This window comes from Prionailurus bengalensis, chromosome B2 (assembly GCF_016509475.1).
Source record: "Prionailurus bengalensis isolate Pbe53 chromosome B2, Fcat_Pben_1.1_paternal_pri, whole genome shotgun sequence".
Lineage (NCBI taxonomy): Eukaryota > Metazoa > Chordata > Mammalia > Carnivora > Felidae > Prionailurus > Prionailurus bengalensis.
In genome coordinates this window covers 66,223,446-66,247,621 of record NC_057349.1, presented here as the reverse complement: position 1 = coordinate 66,247,621, position 24,176 = coordinate 66,223,446, and the positions used below count along the sequence as shown (strand labels likewise).

At 36.7% G+C, this 24,176-nt stretch overlaps 1 protein-coding gene across 4 annotated transcripts in view; it reads left to right on the top strand.

Moving 5' to 3' along the window:
- Positions 1–24,176, top strand: part of SLC17A5 (solute carrier family 17 member 5) — a 50,393-nt gene that overhangs the window by 769 nt on the left and 25,448 nt on the right. For 2 of the 4 annotated variants that reach the window (XM_043591825.1, XM_043591828.1), the window contains exons 2-7: positions 6,948–7,144; positions 8,871–9,104; positions 12,311–12,398; positions 14,768–14,854; positions 15,643–15,761; positions 19,857–20,015. In XM_043591825.1, coding sequence (XP_043447760.1) covers positions 6,948–7,144; positions 8,871–9,104; positions 12,311–12,398; positions 14,768–14,854; positions 15,643–15,761; positions 19,857–20,015 — 884 coding nt within the window. Of the gene's footprint in view, positions 1–6,278; positions 6,425–6,947; positions 7,145–8,870; positions 9,105–12,310; positions 12,399–14,767; positions 14,855–15,642; positions 15,762–19,856; positions 20,016–24,176 lie in introns of those variants that run through there. The other 2 variants (XM_043591826.1, XM_043591829.1) reach the window with 2 other exon arrangements.

Below are 24,176 nucleotides of genomic sequence, written 5' to 3'. Positions count from 1 at the left end.
TAACATGTTGTGTGTATATGGAGGAAAACTTGCATAACCCAGCGAATATCTTGAACTTGTGCACACATTTTTTTTTTCCGTATGGTAGTCTCCGATTACATCGTAGCAGTCCACGATTTAAGTTAGAAAACAATTTAGTTATCCTCAAGATAGGATATCTATAAAGCTCTAAGATAACTTGTCAAAGGGCTTGCAACAAATAGAAGTACTTAACGTATCTTCCGTGAATTTGGGGAAGTTAAAATATATTACTATTTAATATTTTTATTTTTTTTCTATTTAATATTTTTAAATGTAACTTCTTTGAAAGTAATTAAAAATAAAGAACAAATCCGTTTGCAGGCATTCTGTAGTTTCAAAGATGTGTGCATGAGAAACAGAGTTGAATTAGAAATTTGACTTTTCCTGACCAAGAATAGGGTAGTCCTGTGGTATCTTTTTTATTTGTTTTTAACATTACCAGATGGTGGCAGTAGATGTGGCAACGTCAGAGCTCCATCCAGCAGCTGGGAGCTTATTTTAGAGGAGGCTCAGTGTAAATACTGTACCAGTGACGTTTTACCTAGAAATTGGACTTAGTTCCGTAAACTGCACTTTTTCTGTGGCATAGCTGTTAGCTTTCTGTAATTTTCTTCTGTAAAATAATCTATTATGGAAATACAGAAACAAATGCCATAATCAAGATATTCCCTAGAAATTACTATATTCTGTTGCAGTTGAGAAAATATATATGTCTGTACCTTATCTATGCCTAAGTGTATACTTCTTATTTTAAGAAGAGAAAAGCTGATAAAATATCAGTTGTAAAATTTTACAGTAGTAAAAAGAACTTAGAAACTACCATCTGGTGGTGCATCCTTGTACACATAGACATCCGAGGGCCACAGAGGTTACATCCCAAAGGTTGCATGTAGCCACATTTGTGTTATATTTGAGAAATTTGTATTTGAAAAATGCTTAATCATTTTTACTTGATCCATCACAAATTTACAAGTTCCCTACTCCACCATCAGTAAGAGAACATGGTTTTAAATTATACATAGTGTTTCTTTATTAAGAGAGCTAAAATTAAGATATGTTTCTTTAGTGTTAAGAATTAGTACCACTCAGGTTGATGTAATATGATGGAATTTTCAGTAACCCAATTATTGTTTGCCTCTTAAGCATCTGCTTTTACTCAGCCTGGTGGATTTCAGAGATGCACACCAAAATGATGGGGAAAAGCTGGCCCAACACTGATAAACAATAGGAAGTCTATAGATTTTTCTGCTTAATTTAGGTAGGAGGAAGGGAGGGAACTAAGCAAGGAAGAGCAAAGCTTCCCCTCCCACACATAAAAATGCATTCCTCACACTTTATACCAGTTGAAGGTTTACTTTTGTATGAATGACATGTGCCTTGTATTTGAGTAAGTGGGTTATCAAAATACTGTTGCACCGGGGCGCCTGGGTGGCGCAGTCGGTTAAGCGTCCGACTTCAGCCAGGTCACGATCTCGCGGTCCGTGAGTTCGAGCCCCGAGTCAGGCTCTGGGCTGATGGCTCGGAGCCTGGAGCCTGTTTCCCATTCTGTGTCTCCCTCTCTCTCTGCCCCTCCCCCGTTCATGCTCTGTCTCTCTCTGTCCCAAAAATAAATAAACGTTGAAAAAAAAAATTTTTTTTTAGAAAAAAAAAATACTGTTGCACCAAAAATGTGTTCACTCAGGAAAAACAAGTTTTAGGGCTTCTAAGACATTTCTTTGTGTTTAAAGACAGAGCATGGATCTGGAGCCAGAGTGCCTAACTAACTTCCAAACTCAGCTCTGCTAACTTGTTCTGTGAGCTTCAGCAATTACCTAAGCTCTCTATGCATTCCTTATCAATAAATCAAGGAAAATAGTATACCTAACTTACAGGGTTATTGTGAGGATTAAATGAGCTAATAGGAAGTGCCTAGAAGAGTTTGGCACATAGTAAATGTTACTATTACTATTATTATCATTATCGTTATTATCAGTGAAGACCATTTGGGTTTTGCATTCCTCAGAGAACCTCGGCACAGTAAAATGATGTCCCCATTCTTCATGGTCACACTCTATTGGAACTTGTGATTCCTAACTTGTAACAGTTCATTCTATGCTTTGTTTTCATTAATGGGGAGAGTGGTGTTTCCTTTTGTTTTTTGCCTCTACTGTTCTGTTGCAGGGGTTACATTCAGGGCTCAATTACATAAGCACTGAGTTTCACAAATATACTTTGTGTATTAAATGTAAGGTATGGCGTGCTGGGAGAGAGCAACCATGTTATATAGAACGAAGGCAAATGGCCTTGGGTCATTGGGTCATTTGGGTCATGTTGTGTAACTGAATCCATTTTAGTGGAATTTGGTGTTTTCACATAAATGGGTATTAATTTGGGAGCTAAGAATACATAAAGATTTATCAGGAATTAATTACCCATAAGGCAGAGTAAGACTAGTTGAATATTACCCTTTTTAAAGGCAAAACACATTGTATTTATGTTAAAGATTTTTTTTTTTATGTTTATTTTTGAGACAGAGAGAGTGTGAGCAAGGGAGGGACAGAGAGAGAGGAGGACAGAAGATCTGAAGCAGGGCTCCGTACTGACAGCAGCGAGCCCAATGTAGGGCTCGAACTCACAAATTACAAGATCATGATGTGAACTAAGTCAGACACTCAACCGACAGAGCCACCCAGTCACATTCAAGATTTTTATTTTTTTTTTAATCTCTATGCCAAACATGGGGCTTGAACTCACAACCCCAAGATCAAGAGCTAGTCAGGCACCCTAATAGGAAATTTTTTTGTAATGCAGTTCTTGGGCCAAGGGTGCTCACTGTGTCCAGTGCCCCCCTTCCTTTAGGGAAAATCATCATCTGCATGGGTCAGTGCTCCCAACCATGAATTTTCCACCTGAGTCTCTCCCTCACTAGTCAGTACTTCCTTGCTTCTTCCCACTGCCAAACCCTTCCACAATGAATAAATGCCTGGCATTCTAAGATTTTTCACCAGCCTTCCCTCCACCCACACATCCTTGCTTCTACAGAAACCTGGCCTTCTGGGCATATCACTTTCACTCCTCACTGCTGCCTCAAGGAGTTATTTTCTCTTGCCGTGTGCTAGTTGATGAGATTGACTCTTCCTTATTCCACATGGATGATGCTTCCAGACAATTACCCTTCACTCTCAATGCCTGGTGACTTCCTACTCATTGATGAAGACAAGTATAAATGTCCTTTCTCCAAGAGGCCTTCCCCGACCCGCCACCCACACATACACACACACAAGCAATTTAATGTGACTCCTTTGCCTCTTGTTACACATATATATGGTGGCACTCTATCTTATTGGTATAACTTTATCCAGGGTGAACAGGAAAGGAACTCACTTCTACTGAGTGTTTACCATAACTTCCCTAGAGTATTTCATTTAATCCGCACACAACCCAGTGAGGTGCATTGTGGTTGCCTCATTCTAAGAGCCAAGAAACCTGAAAATGAAAACTATTAAGTAACTTCCCCAAAAACACAGACGATGATTCAGGACTGAGATTCATTCTCAGGTCTGCTTTTCTCTAAATTAGACTGTGTTCTTTCAAGTACACCCACTCCACATTCCTAAGTTTAAACCATATTTTAGAAGCTGGTGTTTGTTTTGATGGGTCCTCTGTTCGTTATGCAAGCATGATTTTGCTTTGAACTAGATTTCAAGGTGGCAGACGCCCGATGGATGTTCTCTCTCTTCATGATGCAAGCGTTCTTTTGTTGGACCAATTTCAAACATTATCCAAATTCACAGGCACATCTTGTCTAATCATCATACTTTCTTGAAATAAAATTTTTCTGACTGATTTGTAAGCAATAACCATTTTTATAAAGTAGCAACCATGTATTTTTAGTATCTCTTAAAACCTCATAGTCATATACTTTGCGACATCTGTGGTTTTTTTTGTTTTCTGATTATTGACCGTGCCCCCAGAAAGTTAAAATTGCCTGATCCATAACTTCTTTGTCATATTTTCAAGTAATACCACCAACTTATAGCCCTACATCTTCTTCATAGGATAAGGTATATCAAAATCCAGGGGTGCCTGGGTGGCTCAGTCTGTTAAGCATCTGACTTCGGCTCAGGTCATGATCTTGTGGTTCATGAGTTCGAGCCCTGTGTTGGGCTCTGTGCTAACAGCTCAGAGCCTAGAGCCTGCTTCAGATTCTGGGTCTCCCTCTCTCTGCCCCTCCCCCACTTGCATTCTGTCTCTGTGTCTCTCTCTCTCAAAAATAAAAACAAAACATTAAAATTTTTTACAAAAAGGGTATGTCATAGTCCAAATAAAGCATCACATGGGGAGAAACTGATTACAATAAAATATGGTAACTGCAAATAGGATAGAAAGGAGTAATAACATTACAAGTCAGAATAGCATAAAATAAAGTTGTCTGGACTAATTAGTAAGCTGAATTACTAGTAACTTCCCCCCTTCCTTTCACTTACTGCCACATCTAATATGTAGGCAAGGCCAGTCAGTTCTGCTTTTAAATTTATCTTAAATCTGCCCATTTCTCTCCATTGCCTCTGTTTTATCCTAGTTAAAGCCCCCTTCATCTCGGGGCGCCTGGGTGGCTCAGTCGGTTAAGCGGCTGACTTCGGCTCAGGTCATGATCTCGCAGTCTGTGAGTTGGAGCCCCTCATCGGGCTCTGTGCTGACAGCTCAGAGCCTGGAGCCTGTTTCAGATTCTGTGTCTCCCTCTCTCTGACCCTCCCCCACTCATGCTCTGTCTCTCTCTGTCTCAAAAATAAATAAACTTGGGGCGCCTGGGTGGCGCAGTCGGTTAAGCGTCCGACTTCAGCCAGGTCACGATCTCGCGGTCTGCGAGTTCGAGCCCCGCGTCAGGCTCTGGGCTGATGGCTCAGAGCCTGGAGCCTGTTTCGGATTCTGTGTCTCCCTCTCTCTCTGCCCCTCCCCCATTCATGCTCTGTCTCTCTCTGTCCCAAAAATAAATAAACGTTGAAAAAAAAATTTTTTTTTTAAAAAATAAATAAATAAATAAATAAATAAATAAACTTTAAAAAAAAAAAAAAAAAGCCACCTCCATCTCTTTCCTGAAAAACTCTAATAGTCCCTTAAGTGATTTTTCTGAGTCTACATCTTCTACCATGATTCACACTTTTCTCCCTTTGTAATTTACACACAGCAACCAGAGAAGCTCTTGAAACCACAATTACCTGTTGTCACTCCTCTGCTGAAGTAGGTAATGAACTTTGTAAATAATACTTTGGCAACGCAGACAGTACATATATCTGGAGTTTTCTTACTCCAAATTACACCGAGTAACACATTTTGGTTGTCCAAATTTGGCAAGATTATGAGGCCCCATCCAGATTTCTTTGTATTACTGGCACAGAGCAATGATAAAACATGCCTTGCACTATCCAAAGCCTCCCTAACTAGATAGCAGCCCATTGGTTGGAGCAGAGAGCAAACGTTTCTAGATTCAGGTAACACAGACAGTATGAATGGAGCTTTAGAAATACAGTTCTCACAGATCTAGGTCTAACAATGGCAGTGGTGCCATAATTCTAATAGCTGTACTCCTCCAAAAGGAGTCAATTGAAAAGTTCTGTCATAAGTGATGTAATGCCTACACAGAAGAAACACTGATAGCAGTTGTTAAGTGTCTGAAGGCTTATAGGAAAGTGAGTTTGATCATAGTATTTAAGAACATCCCTAAGTATAGTCATGCCATATTCATTAATGCTTCAGTCTGAATCGGTCAGTCTGAATCAGTACCAAGACCTTTGTACTCTGAAAAATATATTTTTGTTTGAGGGTAAGTAAATGAAAACACCAGGATTCCTGAGTAGGGGAAAAATGTGTATGTAGTATTAATATGTAATTACCCAAATAAAGCATACTTATATTCATACATAGGTATTGAACCAAGTAAAACAGATGTTCATGTCTTTCAACAGCTATTTCTCTCTCAGTGCTTACCAAACTTAAAGGTGTAAGACCCTGGATTAGCCACTCTCTCTGTCACTAAGGGATCAATCAACCTTAACTTCCTAAATTCCTGTCCCCTCTCCAATTCTGCAACTCAGTAAAAGAAGCAAAAGACAGAATAATGTGCATACGCCTGTAATTACAGTAAAAAATAGATCAAAACTCCTCCTCTCACATGATCTTTCTTTCATTGGTTCCTCCAGCCATTCCGCCTTCATTTTTTTTTATCCTTGTGGTACCTTCACTTACTTCCTTTTTTAATGTGGGCCCTTTAAGCATGATCAACTGAGCAACTGTCACAGATGCTGCAACTGTCATAGTTTCTGCAAGTTTGCTTCTGGATTCTTAAACACATTTAGTTTAGGAGGACCTTAAGTGTTAATCATGGCTTCTGATTCAAACCCAGCCTCTGAGGATACTTTTCAAGGTAAGAAATTTATCAAGAGGAGTTTCAGGCCCTAGCCTTGGCAGGAAATTTTTGTGCTGTGCTACAATTACAGTGAGATGGCCGCTAATCCATAGTCAGTAGTATGTGTGCTATGCTGTGGTGAATACTCTAGTACTTATCGGCCATGATTTAGATAGTTTTTCAGAAACAGTGATGCCATTAAACCCCTTATCTGTTTTTCTCATATCTTTATCAACTGACAGTTCTGAGGCTGTAATGGAGATCTTTCTGAGCAGAGTTGGTAAAGCTATTGCCTTCGTGTTTTAAAAATCTGTCTTATAGTTCAGGCTCTCATGTGTTACATGTTTATCAAAACTACAGCTGCTGAGAACAAATTCTCTTTGATAAATGTTTTCAGATACGCTCAACCTGAGATTATTCTCAGAAAAATATTCATGATTTATGAATTTGTGTACTTCTAAAAAGTAACCTTTTTAGTAATTTAGACAATACCATCTAAGTTATTCTTCTAGTGAAAGTTGTCCCCCAATATTTATTTCAGCTCCAGTGTGCGGCTCTGCTCGTTATAACTTAGCAGTGTTGGCTTTTTTTGGTTTCTTCGTTCTCTATGCATTACGGGTGAATCTGAGCGTGGCATTGGTGGATATGATAGATTCAAATACGACTTTAGCAGATAATAAAACTTCCAAGGAGTGTGCAGAGCATTCTGCTCCCATAAAAGTTCTTCATAATCAAACGGTAAGTGCTACTTTATAAACAGTCTTATTCCTAAAATATGACCAAGTTAAAATACTGAAAAGTCTTTCTTCATCCTATAGAAACCATCAACACTTGATTCATGTAAGCTGAGTCTTTTTCCTTTGTGTTTTTCCAGGAACTAGTTGAACAGTAACATAACTACAGCTACTGCTATTTGGTGTAATACACCTTGATCTGTTTGAAAAGTAGTTTTTCAGTTTCCTCTATAAACATACCAACCATCCTTGAAGATAATTTGGAAAAACCCATTTAGCATACCAGAAAATTTGATTGTTTTAGATGTTGCTGAATAATTTTTATGGGACTTTTGTTCAATAGCTGTTTTGCTTAAAAGGTTATGGTTGCAGGAAAGCTTCGGTCATCTGCAGTATGAAAAATAAGAACAGGTCAGTCTTTTAGGACATTCTTTTTCTAAAACTTACGTTATGCTTAACCTAAACTGCTTAAGTCACCTTGCCTGCTTCATGTTATAGTAGAATTGATAAGTGTGTGCTCATCATTTGTTCAGAATTGAGTTTTATATACTTTAAACACTTTATTTTGCTTATCAGACAGAGAGAAAAGGAGAAAAGGCTGGCGTCCTTTTTTATGAGCATATTTTCATCCATTCCCAGGGTTCACAAAGAAGCCAGATCACACTTGGGTTAGTCTCCTCTGCCATTTATAAACAAGAGCATTCAAGCACAGGAAGTTTTTGCCTAAACAAGCATACATACAAAATAGTGACTTACCAAAAAAATTTTTATTTGACCTTAATAATGTTGCTGAATTCCTATTTGGGTTCACATCACCCACTTTTCCTACTTCAACCTATGACTTATAACTGCTGGACAGTTCATGAAGTCCAATAATTCCACAGATAAGCTTCAAATTAATACTGCAAATAAGGATAATTAGAGGGGTGCTTTGTATCTTTCCCTTTGGCAAGTGCTTTTGTTGACCTAGCTAAATTGTATTCATCTGCCTTATATCAGCAGTAAAAACAAATCCTGCAGTTGTTCTTGACACATTGGCTCAGTGATACAACTACATGCATTAAAGATGTCAGATATTCTGATTAGTCACTAAATCTTCATCATTACCTTACTGTGTGCTGCTACTAATTAAAAGACATTTCCTACTCACATGAAGTTTATGGCTTGGTTTAAATTCTTGTTCTTTCGTCTTGTTCTTTATGCTTGTTCAAGTGTTTGTTCTGAATTGGGGAGATATTAATGATCTATATTTATGCATACTAATAACCAACATTAAGTGAACACTTCGTGTGTGTCAGGCCTTTTTCATTTAACTTCCCAGATCACAAATCCAGTAAGTAAAAGAGCGAGGCTTGAACCCAGGCCTGGCTCCAAAGCCTAGCTCAGCCCATACAGTATTCTGTTTAGTAGAATTTCTGGATTGAACCTGTACCTGTTTTTTGGTCCTTCTTGGTCATGGTCATTACAAAGCCTCTACAACTCATCCTAGAGTCTAGTTTCATAAAATAGCGAGCCTTCTTGCAGTTTACGGCTTTCAATTATTTTTATTCTCTTCTAGAAGTGGCATGTCTGTGTTGTGGTGACTCACGTACCTAGTAGAAAGTTTGCAAGTTCTTCACTCGAAAACAGTGATTCAAAATTACATTTATGTGTACTTAGATGCCAATTAGACAAAAGAGCTGTTTAGTCAAGGTCTTAAAAGCTTGTTTTTATCCTCCTGCTCTTTATAGGGTAAAAGGTACCAGTGGGATGCAGAAACACAAGGATGGATTCTCGGTTCTTTTTTTTATGGCTACATCATCACCCAGATTCCTGGAGGATATATTGCCAGCAAAGTGGGCGGGAAACTGCTGCTAGGATTTGGGATCCTTGGCACAGCCATCTTCACCCTGTTCACTCCTGTTGCTGCAGATTTTGGAGTTGGAGCCCTCATTGTACTCAGGGCCCTAGAAGGACTAGGAGAGGTAATCTTTTTCTCTGTTTTGTTTTTCCTCTTAGCCCGTATCACTTTCTTACCTCCTTAAAATTATCATTCTTTGGTATGAATATAAACCAACAGTTGACATCAGAAGATAGGACTTATTTTTTAATTAGAAGGATGATTAATGGGGTGCCTGGGTGGCTCAGTTGGTTGAGTGTCCAACCCTTTATTTCGGCTCAGGTCATGATCTCAGGGTTGTGGGATCCAGCTCTGCTTCAGGTTCCATGCTGAGCTTGGAGCCTGCTTGAGATTCCCTCTCTCTCTCTCTCTCTCTCTCTCTCTCTCTCTGCCCCTCTCCCCTGTACACACCCTCTCTCTCTCTCAAATTGAAAAAAAAGAGAAGTGATTAACTAGAAAATAATTCGAGTTGATTTCATATCAGTGAGGTCAATGGGTTGTCAGGTGGGAACATGATGAAACTGGAAGCTTTGCTAAAAACTCAGAGAAAACATTTCCCAGGGAACACTTCACAGGTCTTCTGACTCTTACTTCAGGAGATAAGAAAATAAATGACTAGAGGAACATCTGACTTCAGCTAAGGTCATGATCTCGCAGTTTGTGGGTTCAAGCCCCGCATCCGGCTCTGTGCTGACAGCTCAGAGCCTGGAGCCTGCTTCGGATTGTGTCTCCCTTTCTCTCTGCCCCTGCCCCATTCATGCTTGCTCACTCGCTCGCTCTCTCTCTCTCTCAAAAATAAATAATAAAACATTTAAAAATGAAAAAGAGAAGAAAAGAAATGACTATTAAAACGGTTAAGGTAGACCATCTTTACCTCTTGAATTTTTGCTGGTTTATCTCTGCTTTATCATTAATTGATTGCCCAGATCTAAAACACATTTTACACAATGGTTTGTCAAATTGCCTTGTTTTACTTTTAAATGTGTTGTTATTCATAGAGCTTCCTCTTTGTTCTTTTTTCTGGTTCTGGAACTTAGAGACAAATAATTTATCATTTTTTATAACTATCTTTGGTTTTATGATTTTTCTGGCCTTTCTGCTGCTTTGAGTATTGTTATCAGTTTTTATCTGTTTTTTCCTCTACTCCTAAGATTTTTATCACTTTTGAAAATTTTGATTCCTTATCTTTCATTTCCTTTCCACTTCTCTTTTGCATTTCATCATATATACCTCTATCTTTAAATAATGATCTCTTTTTGTTTCTAACTTTGCGCTTCTACCTATGAAATGGAAGCATATATTTATTTTGCTCTTAACATTTCTTTAACCCAAACGAAATAGTGTCCTCTGGGTTTGGTATACAGAATGAAAGTTAAGGGGCGCCTGGGTGGCTCAGTCAGTTAAGTGTCCTACTTCAGCTCAGGTCATGATCTCACAGCTCGTGGGTTCTAGCCCCGTGTCAGGCTCTGTGCTGACATCTCAGAAGCAGCCTGGAGCCTGATTCGGATTCTGTGTCTCCCTCTCTCTCTGCCCCTCCACCACTCATGCTCTGTCTCTCTCAAAAATAAATAAACATTAAAAAAAAATTTTTTTTTTTTTTAAATGAAAGTTAGTAGTAGCAATGTACATGCTGTGTTGGAAAAACACTGACTAGAGTCGTAAGATCAGAGTTTGGATAACAACTCCACTGTATCTATCTAATGGTGAAACCGTAGGTAAGCCCTAATCTCTAGACCTCAGTTCCATCATTTTTAAAATTGGGACTAAACTACGTGCCCCATCCTCAGTCACAGCTCAGATGTGATAATGATTGCTAGAGTGCTTTAGAGATTGCCAAATACTGTTTAAATTTAAGTTTTGATCACTTAATAAGCAATCTTATTTTGTCCTTATCAAATAGAGATGTACTAAATAAACTGTTTTGACTACAAAATAAGAATTACTCCCCTATTACCAGGTTCCTCTTCTCCTTACCTAAGTAAAATATACTTCGTTGCAGCATAATTTCTCTGATCCAGATATTGAATAGCCTTGCTGAATGTATTCCCATATGTTAGCTTCTTGTCTGTTTATGCCACTAATTTAGCATTATAGTATATTGGTTATATTAATACTACTCTCTCAAGTAACCTTGTTACATCTAAACAGAAGTTGTGTTTGTTCTTTTGTATTTCTCTGTTCCTCCAGTATATATCATATGTACATTGCCTCATCCATAAACTTAAGTCAGCATCTTTCCTCCCTAGCATGATTCACCATAAATATACCTACATTGTCCCTAGGGTTTTATAATGAAGTTTTCTACAACATAATCTCTGTAGATGTTTCCCAACACCTTAATCTTTATTCTGTAATGACTCATCCTGTGGTTGCTCTATGATACAAATTCTTATCAACTTGCAATGCTGCCTAAATCATTTGTGCCTTCTGTTGGTATTTCTTGCTCCCTTTTTTGTTTTTGAAGCAATCAGCAGAAAGTACAAAGTGTTAAAGCATTTATTCTTATCTCCACTAATAATAGCACCAGCTATTGGCTTTACAACAATCGTGCAAGATAGGAAGTATTGTATTTGTTTCACAGGTAAAGAAATTGAAGTTCCAGGAAGTTAACTAATCTTTGTGAAGCTGCAGTTAGTGGCCAAAGAGAGCCAAGAATCCACTTCTTTGAATATACCAAAATCTATTCCCTCCCATTCTCCTCCAGCATCTCCTCCTCTCCCAAGTCTCTGTGACTCTCCTGCCTGCCCAGTTCCAGCCCCTTTATATCAGTAATTGGCATTTACTAGGCTAGTTATCACTGAGGGTGGGGGGGAAGACTATAAATGCTCTAATTCAATTCATCGGGGTTTTTTGTAGGACAATTTTTCTTGTTGATTAAGGTCAATTTGAATTTTCTTCCAGTATGCCAAAGCATTAGGTCAGCATTTTTTAAAGTTATATATTGGTAGTAATATTCCCATTTCATTCAGGCCATTAATAAAATAAATGAATAAAATTGACCTTGAGAGGGATTCCTTTATGTCATCATTCAGTACCTTCTTTTAGATTTATTGTAACCCTTACCCTGGAGTCCTCAAGCCAATTGACAGAATCAATCTTTGTTGAGACTTTGAAAGTATTTCACTAGAAGGTATTTTCACTCAAGACTGTAGAGGCATCTCACTTCATGGAACCTGATTCTAGTTTGATTCTTATCCAGAAGTTTCTCTTACAACAAAATACTCAACTGAATTTAAAACATTCACAAATCTACCTTGTATTTCAGCAGAAATATCTTTTTCCTCTCCTCAGGGTGTTACATTTCCAGCTATGCATGCCATGTGGTCTTCTTGGGCTCCCCCTCTTGAACGAAGCAAGCTTCTTAGCATTTCATATGCGGGTAAGGCAACTATTCTTATATAAATTTTGCTACATGTGTATATCAGCCTTGGATAAAAAAAAAAACAAAAACACCTGCACACCAGAATGATGTTAGATGCCTCCTTTACGTGAAAATTAAGTTTTAGAGATATAATTTTATTATTAATTTTTTTCTTTGGCTTAACATATAGCAATGCGGCTTACTTAACTAATATCATTTTCTCCATCTGCCGTCATTTATTTCAAAACATGTTGCTCATTCAGATATGAATGCCACAGGTTGTTTTTTTTTTTTTCTTTTTTAAGGTCCAATAGCTGGAAAGCTGAACACTTTTGTCCTTAAAGTGTGATTTCAATTTTTTTTTTTTGTAAATGTTTATTTATTTTTGAGAGAGAAAAAAAGCACGAGCAGGGGAGGGACAGAGAGGGAGGCAGAGAATCTCAAGCAGGCTCCACACTGCCAGCACAGAGCCTGATGTGGGGCTCAAACTCACAAACCGTGAGATCATGACCTGAGCTGAAGTCAAGAGTCATATGCTTAATCAACTGAGCCACCCAGGTGCCCCTTCTGATTTCTCATTTGATTGTCTAAAGAGCATATCATGATTCTCAGTCTCTCTCTTCATACATCTTTTTTCTCTGCATTTATTTGCCAACATTTTGATCTATGGGTGAGATAGCATAAGCTTTACATATGAATTATAATTTTACCAGATCATACACTGAATGAAAACTTTTGGACTGACTGCTTTTAAATACATTGGCTGAGAAAGACCTCTCTGTGGTGACTTTTAAGCTAAAATCTGAAGGATAAGAATGAATCAGTCATGCAAAGAGCAGAAGGAGGGGCATTCCAGCCAACCAGAACAGCATGTACAAGGGCTCTCAGGCAGGACATAACATAAGAGTTCAAAGAAATGAAAAACCACTGTGGGTGGCTAGCACTTAATGAATAAAGGGCATAATGACATAAGATGAGGTTGGAGAAATATACATGGGCCAGATTATATCAGACCTTACAGGCCACAGGAAGAAAAGTAGATTTGGGATTTTTTTCCTCCAAAATACAATGGGTAGACATCAGAGGTTTTGAATCAAGAGAGAGACATGATTCGATTTACATTTTAAGAAAATGATTCTGACATCGATGTAGAGATTGATGTGAGAAATCTGATGATAGTTCATGAGCAGGTACTACCTGTGGTTCCTCTTTACCTATTGAGTAAAGTCTAAGCCTGAACTGTGGGTCAAGATTCTTTACAGTCTTCACCACTTCATTTCCACTAGCCTGGTCCTGACACAGTGTCTGAAGTAAAGTAGATATTCAGTAACTATCCAACCTATTTTTCCAGCCTTTACCTTCTATTCCTTTCCTTTACCCGAGTGAAGTTCCCAAACTCACTCTCTGCTTCCCTACATCCATTCCTTTACTCATCCTATTACATCTGCCTCCATATCATCTTTCTTACCTTGTTTCTACAAGACAAAAATCTCACCCGTCTTTCAAAATCTATTGCTGCTTCATATATCTTTTCCTGACCTCTATAAGTCAGAGGTAATCTGTCCCATGTTTGAACTTCCACATTGCCCTGTGACACTTAACACTTTCTAAGATGTGATAATTATTTGTTTATTTTTGTCTCCTACATAAGACTAAAACTTGAGACCAGAAACAATATCTGATTATTTTAGCTGCCACTGTACCTATTAAGATATCTTCTATTTGATGATGAAAATTAATTTCAAGGCACCTGAGTGGTTTAGTCGGTTAAGTGTCCAACTCTTGATTTCGTCTCAGGTCATGATCCCAGGGTCATGGGATCAAGCCTTGTGCTGGGCTCTGCTCTGAGCATGGAGCCTGCTTAAGATTCTCTCTCTCTCTCTCTCTCTCTCTCTCTCTCTCTCTCTCTCTCTCCCTCTGCCCCTCTCTCCCACTCATGCTCTCCCTTTCTCAAAAAAAAAAAAAAAAAAAGAATTTCATTATTTATTTATCTGAAACAATTGTTTGTAATATATTTTGGGCAAATTACATTACTAAAAGCTTCATTCTTATATCATCAAGTATACTGCAGTACATTATGTTTATCAGCCTTAGAGACCATATTTGAACCTTCCCCCAAACACCTGGATTTCTAACACATTTACTAGTAATGTGTTATTTACTAGCTCATGTTATGATAGGTCCTATATTGATGATACATTCTAATTCATCAACAGCTACATAGTTGTAACTAATGTAATTACATATTAATGTGTACATTTTATAAACTGTGGATTTTCTAGTAAATGATTCCTTGAGAGAATCTGTTAGCCATCTCCTTTAAGCAATAAATCTGTCCCCTCCTTGTTCATTTCTCCTTAAAGTTTACAAAATCTTTGTTGTTCTAGGAGCACAGCTTGGGACAGTAATTTCTCTTCCTCTTTCTGGAATAATTTGCTTCTATATGAATTGGACTTATGTCTTCTACCTTTTTGGTAAGCTTATTCAAAAATTTAACTTAAATCATAATGTAACAAATGCAAAATGTAATAGAAGTCTAATAATTGTTTAAAAATGTATATTCCAAATCACTGAGGTTACCAACTCCTAAAAGTACAAAGTTCTAAAATACTGACAATCTGTTTTTTAACTTTATATGGTTAAAATGATCTAGTTATAACATGATGTTAATTTTGGAATATTTCTCAGTAGAAACTGCTGTTGAATTCAAGACTTTAATGCCATATGAAATATCAAAAATTACTGTGTTGGTTATTATAAAAATTTATATTTTGAAAAGTTTTTTTTTTTTTTTCTCAAGCAAAGTAGAATGCCCTCACTTGGTAGTTTTAATCTTTTTTTCTTTTTATTCAGTCCCAGGGCTTTTCATTTCTCAATCTCATTAGCAGGTTGATTCATGTCTTTAATAAATGAGATTGCCATGTAGACATTTCATGCAGAAAATACATCTGCAATCTAAACAAAAAACAAATCAAGCAAAACCAGATACCTGTGGAAATAATAGGTTGTGGACATTTATTTTTTAAAATATTTGGTAAACTCTGAGAGGCAGACTCATGTGGTTAAAACTGTTCTGTTCCCAACTTATAGGAGATGATACAGATAGCAAATATCCCATTAAGAAACTATGAGTGGAACTTGAAATCAGCATTAAGCTGAAACCAATTTTACACTAAGTTTATGATTCCATAATTTTTTCAAGACATGTTAAAATTGCTGTTGGTGCATTCTAATTTTATTTAATTTATTTTTCTATTCTAAGGTATAGTTGGCATCATTTGGTTTATTTTATGGATCTTGTTAGTTAGTGATAAGCCTGAAACTCACAAGGCAATCTCCCGCCATGAAAAAGAATATATTCTTTCATCATTAAAAAATCAGGTATGGACTTTGGCACATTTTTAAAACAATTTCAGAACTTTTTCTTCTCCAGAATTGAGGTACCAATTTTTTTAATAGATATTTCTATTGTGCATGCTCTGGGCAAAGTAGAGAGCAGGCAAATGAAATAAATATATGAAGTAATGGTTTGTTTTGTCTGAAAAATTACAATTCTTTCAAGATTAAATATGTGAAAAGTTACTTTTATAATCTCTATACCCAATGTGGGCTCGAACCCACAACACCAAGATCAAGAGTCACATGCTCTACCACTGAGCCAGCCAGGTGCCCCTATAAGTTGCTTTAAACCTTCTAAAGTAATGATTATCAGTAAGTCTTAAGTTTGTCTTCTTAATTAAGAGAAAATAAAATGTGTTATTTATGAAAAATCTTATAGCCACATTCTAAATGTTGTTAAGAAACTAGTGTTTTTATCTACATTTTATTTATTTGTTTGTTTATTTTTCTCTTTTCTTTTTACCCCTCCCCACCCCCTTTTCTGTATTTTAAATGAGTGTGATTTAATAAGGAAGACAGCACATTTATTATAATATATAATATGATTTAGACCTACCTGGTTGAAAAAAAATGATATGGTATTAATATGTAATATTAATAATGCACAATAGCATGTCAGAAATAAAAGTCTGTCATAATTTAATACAATAAATCTTCAAGTCATGAAAACAAAATATTTGTCTTTTGGGGGGAATAAAAGAAGAAAATGAAAAGTCAGGAAAAATTAAAGTTTTTTTCTTTAGCACTATTAATGACTTCATAGTTATTTTATTGATTTTAAGAACATAAAATATTTTATATAAAACTTTCCTTGCCCATTAATTTATTATTGATATTTTCAAATTTTATATAGAGTACAAATAGGCAGCAATTAAACACTCATTCACCTTTCTTTTTAAGTTTTTTTTTTAATTCTTTTTTAACATTTATTTATGTATTTTTGAGACAGAGAGACACAGAGCATGAATGGGGGAGGGTCAGAAAGAGGGGGAGACACAGAATCCGAAACAGGCTCCAGGCTCTGAGCTGTCAGCACAGAGCCTGACGCGGGGCTTGAACTCACGGACCGCGAGATCATGACCTGAGCTGAAGTCGGACGCCCAACCGACTAAGCCACTCAGGCGCCCCTCTTTTTAAGGTTTTAAATTTTGCTACAAATGTTTCTGTAAGCTGTTGAACTTTCAGAAATATGGCATATCTTGGTCTTAAGGTTGGCAAAAACTCAGAAGAAATCATAATATAATAAAGTTACTTTGAGTCCTCTGCGATGTTAATCAGATGAATCACCCACTTTTTCCCCTAAGGAACAGATAAAAGTAATTTAATGCATTGTAAACAGATCTTGCCATAAAAACTTGCTATGTTTTGTCATATTTTCTTAGCATTGACGGTCAACAGCTTACTTATTTCGATACTTCATTTTTATTATTTTTTTATGGATTCATGAAAATTTTCGTTTATTTAGATTTTTTTAAAAGCTTCCTTTCTTGAGCCACCTGAGTGGCTCAGTCAGTTAAGCATCCAACTCTTGATCTCAGCTCAGGTCTTGATCTCAGAGTCGTGAATTCAAGCTGTGTTGGCCTCCGTGCTGCATGTGATGCCTACTTAAACAAACAAACAGGGGTGCCTGGGTGGCTCAGTCAGTTAAGCGTCTGACTTTGGCTTAGGACATGATCTCACAGTTCGTGTGTTCGAGCCCCGCATCTGGCTCTGTGCTGACAGCTCAGAGCCTGGAGCCTGTCTCAGATTCTGAGTCTCCCTCTCTCTCTCTCTGCCCCTCCCCTATTCATGCTCTGTCTCTGTCTCAAAAATAAAAAAATAAAATAAACAGTAAAAAAAAAATTTTAAGAACCAAAAACAGAAAAAAGCTTGCTTTCTTTTTCTACCTTGATATGTGTCTAAATCTTTCCATATCTAAATTTAAGGTTAATTTGTTTTTCCATATGCTTCAGAAAATGGAATATTCAGAAGCAAGGGGAGTCAGGAGAATTATGTTTCACAGAATCCCAAACTGCATTCTTAAACCAGATGATGTTGTGGTTGAAAACATCATAAAATAAGGGCTCCTGGCTGGCTCAGTTGGTGGGGCATGTGACTCTTAATCTCAGGGTTGTGAGTTTGCCCACAATGGGCAGAGAGTTTACGAAAAAAAAAAAAGAAGAAGAAAAGAAAGAAAGAAAAGGAAAAGAAAATGCCATAAAATAATGATGTGTTATATGAAGCTCCACCTTTAAATCTTGGATCTAAGAAAGGTTCTTTGTCAGATACTGAGGACTTAAAAATTAACATGAGAAAGAAAATGAACAAGACATGGTTCCTCTGGTACCTGTGATCTCCAGAGGGAGACAGACATTGATGAACATAACTTCAATATAATATATGCTGCTGCGTAAAAAGAAATGCTCCCTTGGGGTGCCTAGATGGCTCAGTCAGTTGAGCATCTGACTTCGGCTCAGGTCATGATCTCATGGCTTGTGGGTTCAAGCCCCGCATCAGGCTCTGTACTGACAGCTCGGAGCCTGGAGCCTGCTTCGGATTCTGTGTCTCCATCTCTCTCTGCCCCTCCCTCCCTCACGCTCTCTCTCTCTCTCTCTCTCTCTCAAAAATAAACATTTTTTAAAAATTTTAGCAACAAAAAAATAAATGTTCCGTCTCCTTTTCCGCCAAATACCCTACACCTTTGATACAAAGTGGATAGCATAAGAGTGTAGCTACCAAATCAAATAAAAAGAAAAAGCCACAAGAAGGTTAATACTAGCTCTTCCTCTTTTTGAAATAACAGTGAACCCTGGAGGCAGGGTTCATAGGCAGAAACATAGATTGCTTTATTAGCTTTTGAGAAACCACAGAGCCTCAGTGTGCAGGAAATGTAATAATCTGATGCTCCAGGTTAATGGATTCCAGGCTTCTTAATCACGCATCAATAAAAAGATGGGAGCTAACACTCTGAATAAAGGTATATTTATTCATGGTTACATACATGTACTACTGTACTTATATGTATCATAAAACATATACAAAAATGGATTTTTTAAAGAGTACATAAAATGAAATAAACAGTATGTACATAAATTTGTAATTTTAACAGGAAAACCTTTTTATCACATAAAAATTAGTAATGTTGTTTAATGGGAGCAGTGTTGAGTATGTTATATTTTATGACCCTACTATTATTTGCTTGGTGAGGTAGCTGACAAAGAACTCATATGAGGAAAAGTGTCAGATTCACTATTTTCTTAGTGTTCCTTTGTGCCTATGTTATTAGGATTCTCTTCTATGACTTGCTCTGTAAGAATCTTTTTGAAAACACTGTCAATTTTGTAGATTTGTTTTATTTAAAACTGGCTAACAAAATCCATAAACCCACTTAAAAAGGTAGGTAAAAACTGTAATATGTTGTGGTACACTGAGAGCAAACCAGAAAGTAAGGATCCCATTAACCCCTTTGAATTGGGGAGACCATACAATATGTGATTAATACACTCCAAGGCCAACCTATGTATTAAACATTAATAGAGTTTCTTGTTTTAGAATAAAAGTGAGTATAGATAGAAGTTCTAATATGTTTTTCCACACAACAGTTAATCATCTTGTATCCCCTAAGGTGCTTACACCCTACTTTGAAGACCATTTCTCCAGAAGCTACGTAAACAAACTTTCTGTTGCACAGTTCTTATAAATCATTATCATTGAGTAAAGATTCGATAGTGAAATATAAATTATAAGAGGACTTCCAATCTCATTCCTTTGCCCTTATGTCAGCCTCTGAATTTGATTATGAAACTATATTTTCTAGATGGAGAAATTAATACTGCAAGTGAATTCTGACGTTCGTAAGGGATGTTTAGGGTTGACATTATAGTTATAAGATTACATTTCTATTTTTTCTTTAATCTGAATCATGGATTCTTTATTGCTGTTTAATATTTTGAAAGAGGTGGTTTAAAACTCTGAAATTTACTAGTCAAGGCTGGTAATGTGTTCTGGATGGAATTTTGGCTGCTAAGGTACAGATATAAACATAGCATACATGAATTGTGCCTGTCATTTTGTTTTGTTTTGTTTTGTTTTTTTCAGCTCTCTTCACAGAAGTCAGTGCCATGGGTACCCATGCTAAAATCACTACCTCTTTGGGCTATTGTAGTTGCACATTTTTCTTACAACTGGACATTTTATACTTTATTGACGTTATTACCTACTTATATGAAGGAGATCCTAAGGTTCAATGTTCAAGAGGTAAGAAAAAAGAATCATCTCCTTCTTGTATAAAGTGTACATTTTTAAACTACAGACAGAATTTGTTTTTATCTATATAAAATTGTTATTTTGTATCTTCCATTTTACTCTCATATCCTGAACTGCTCTTCTTGCTTCACAACTGTTCCTTCTTTTTTCAGTGTGTGTTAATTCTTGATTCAAGGTACCTTTGGGCTGGTATCTCCCTTAACCGTAAAGGTCTTATTAGTCCCTAGTAACATGCCAGGATATCAGACAACAAATTCAAGTGTACCCGTATTCACTTCTCAAAGGGACGGCGGTAGAACTCGCTGGCAGCTGAGAGGGGACTTGGGAGACCTGAGGTGGCTCTGCAGCATTATTTAGGCACTGGCAGAGCTATAGTTGCAAAGCTGTATAAGAAGAGCCTTCCTGAAACTGCCGGTTCTTTTGAACCCATCAGATTGAGGCAGTTTCTGTCAGAATCTCTGTGTTGATGGATTTTGTCTTTAAAGAGCTTGAAGAAAAGCCTGAACAGAAAGAGTCAGTTTATAAGGAAAATTGGTGGTGTTTTGCCTTCAAAGTAAAAGATCAAAGACATAAATGTGAGAGCTAAAACAATAAACTCTTAGAAAGTGTACATCCTTGTGCCCTTGGCACACCAAAAGCATAAGTCACCGAAGAAAAAAATACATAAAGTCTATTTCATCAAAATTAAAAACTTTTGTGATGCAAAAGACACCATCAAGAATGAAAATCCACACACACAAAATGAATGAAAATCCACTAAATGGGAGAAAATATTTGCAAATCATATTTCTGATAAGGATCTAGAATATATAAGGAATATAAAAAATATATTCCTTATATATTCTGGAATTCATACAACTCCATAATAAAAAGACAACCCAATCTTTTAAATGGGCAAAGCATTTGAATAGACATTTCTCCAAAGAAGACATACAAATGACCAATAAGTCCATGTAAAAACGCTCCACATCGTTAATCATTAGGAAAATGCAAATCAGAACTATAATGGGATACTACTTCATACCTATTGGAATTAAAAAAAAAAAAAAAAAAAAAAAAAACCAGAAAATAACAAGTGCTGGTGAGAGGGTAGAGGAAATGGAACCCTTATACATTGCTGATGGGAATGTAAAGTAGTGTAGCCACTGTGGAAAAGTTTGGCAGTTCCTCAAAAACTTAAACATAAAGTTAATATAAGACCCAGAACTCCCCTGGATATAGACCCAAGAGAACTGAAAACATATATTCACACAAAAACACGTGCCTGAATGTTCATAACATCATTATTCATGGTAACCAAAAAGTGGAAACAGCCCAAATGTCTATCAGCTAATGAATATAAACAAAATATGGTATATTCTACAATGGAACAACTCAGCCACAAAATGAAAGATGGCCCTGGAAGTAAAAAAGCAGCCCGGATGATGAATGTGAAGGCAGCAGGGCTGACTGCACAATTGCATTGGCTACACAGACAGATACACAGCTTTAAACATCGTTAAAGTGAATCTCCAGTCACCTGTCTTCCAAAGTATACTGGGAACACTGGCCATGGACCGAACCTTAAACTGCATCCAAGCAGCTAAGCTGGGAAGAACTCTGGCTACTGTTGAAAATCAAGATCATCTATACTCAAATATATCCGCAAATTGCATTGACAGAAGTTAACCTGAAACGAAGCTTTGGCAATAGCATGGGGTGAGTTTCTCATGAGCAATCTTGTTTTCCTAAGCATTCTGTGAGTAGAGCCTGACTATAATCTACTGTATGACAAATTGCATGGAAATTTAAAGATCATTCCACAGATGCTTCTGTTTGAGATTTTCCTGAGAGAACTATGGAAAGAATGAAATATCAATTAGTGTTGTGCATTTAATTGCCTTCATCCATTTTTCATTGATTTTTTTTTAAGTTCTATGAGAGACTTTAAAACCAGAATCATTTATCTTGCATTCTTATACCAAAAGGTATTTTCTTTCCAAATTCAAAGAATTGTGAACACATTTTCAAAATAATTCTCTAATTGTATAGAGCCTTTTTTTTTAATGAATTTCTTTTTTAGGCCACCTGAGTGGCTCAGTTGGTTGAGCGTCCGACTCTTGATTTTGGCTCAGGTCAAGATCTCAGGGTCAGGGGGTCAAGCCCCACATCAGGCTCTTGCTGAGCATGGAGCCTGCTTGAGATTCTTTCTCTCCCTCTGCCCCTTTCCCCTGCTCATGCTCTCTCTCTCTAAAATTAACAAATAACAATAAAAAAATAAAAATAAGAAAATTTAAAGCTCTTGATCCTTTGTTATAAGCTTGCTTTTTCATAGAAGTTTAGCTTCATTAGTTATCCTTACTTTTCTTTTTTCTTAGTTTTTCCCAGTTCTAGTGTTCCTGTTCCCTTTCTCTTCTTTTTTCTTCCCTTTTTTCTTTTCTTTTTCCTGTCCTTGTTTCTTTTTCTTTGTTGTTTTTTTTTTGTTGTTTTTTTTTTAGTTTATTCTGGGAGAAAGAGAGAGAGAGCACACGCATGCACAGGCAGAGGAGGGGCAGAAGGAGGGAGAGAGAGAATCCCAAGTAGGCTCCACGCTCCCAAGCATAGCCCAATGTAGGGCTCTATCCCACAAGCCTGAGGTTATGCATGACCTGAGCTGATATCAAGAGTTGGACACTTAACCAACTGAGTCACCCAGGTGGCCCTAGTATCCCTATTTCTTACAGTTCAGTGAGAGTTGGGGCAATATCTATTATCCTATTCTGGATATTAATATTTTAGAATCAATTTTTTAAATAAATGAGTATAAAAGCTTAACAACTGTGAAAGATACTCATGGATATACAAATGTTGAAGATTTATAATAATTTGTAGAAGGTGGTAGTTTTAGGTTGTTGGGAAAGTTTTTAACATTTGAACTTTAAGTGGAAAAATTCAGTAACTCTGATGAATTATCAGTCTCATCCCACCAGGCAACAAGACCAAGATCAGAAAATCCACTTCTCCATTTGCTATAGTTTATTCCTAAGTAGGATTCTGCCACAAATAATGATAGAAGCGATCCCGCTATGCAGAAATCTAAATAGAATAAAATTTAAAGAGGAAATTACTCAGCTTAATACCAGAAAGAAACAAAAATCTTAGCTACAGAAGTAGAATTGGAAATAGACAACATTTCAATACAGATGACTATAACCTATGATGAAAAAAGTTAAATCTTTTCTAAAGCTTTTTTGTAAATATTTTTGAGAGAGAGAGAGAGAGAGAGAGAGAGAGAGAGAGAGAGAGAATCCGAAGCAGGCTCCAGGCTCTGAGCTGTCAGCACAGAGCCTGACGTGGGGCTCAAACCCACAAACTGTGAAATCATGACGTGAGCCGAAGTTGGATGCTTAACCAACTGAGCCACCCAGCTGCCCCTAAATCTTTTCTTAAGCATACTTAAATTTAAAATATTAGCAGATTTTATTGGTTTGTACCATTAATGATACTTAAATAGAAGATTTAAATATCACTGATAATATATCTTTCTACCTTTTTTGTGTGTTTATAAAAGACTAACAGGTGTACCCATCTTTCTCATACTATAAAAACCTTTGTTTTTATCAGAATTGTGTCATTTAGTTTTGGCACCTCAGGTGTTTATGCTGGGGAAACATGACGAGAAGAAAGAATTTTCCTTTCTCCACGTATGTGTTCTTCATTTTACAGAATTTGGGATTTCCTAAAAACTTGACTGCCAAATCATTTCCTACAAAGCAAATAGTATAGCACATTTCCAGGATAAATTCTGTTTCATATCTTCTGGTGCTTTCATTTTGTTTAGGTGGCAACTTAAAGGAAAAGAAGAGGGAAAAATAGAGGTCTATCAACTCACTACCTTTGTCCTCTGCTCAAAGCATGTGGTGATGCATTGTACACCTGATTTAGACAATGTGCATTTTTGAGCATTTCATTAAGCTAAACATTCGGTTCATGTGGTTTTCTGTATCTGCATGTTATTTTATAATATTTCTATAAATATAAGTATGTATAATTATATATAATCTGTAACAGTCATATAATTTATAAATGTATCTATATTTTCTGTTTTATATAAAGATAAATATCTATATGTAAAATAAATCTACCATTTTAAAATATAAATATGAATTTTAAATAGAAATATAATTTTTAAGT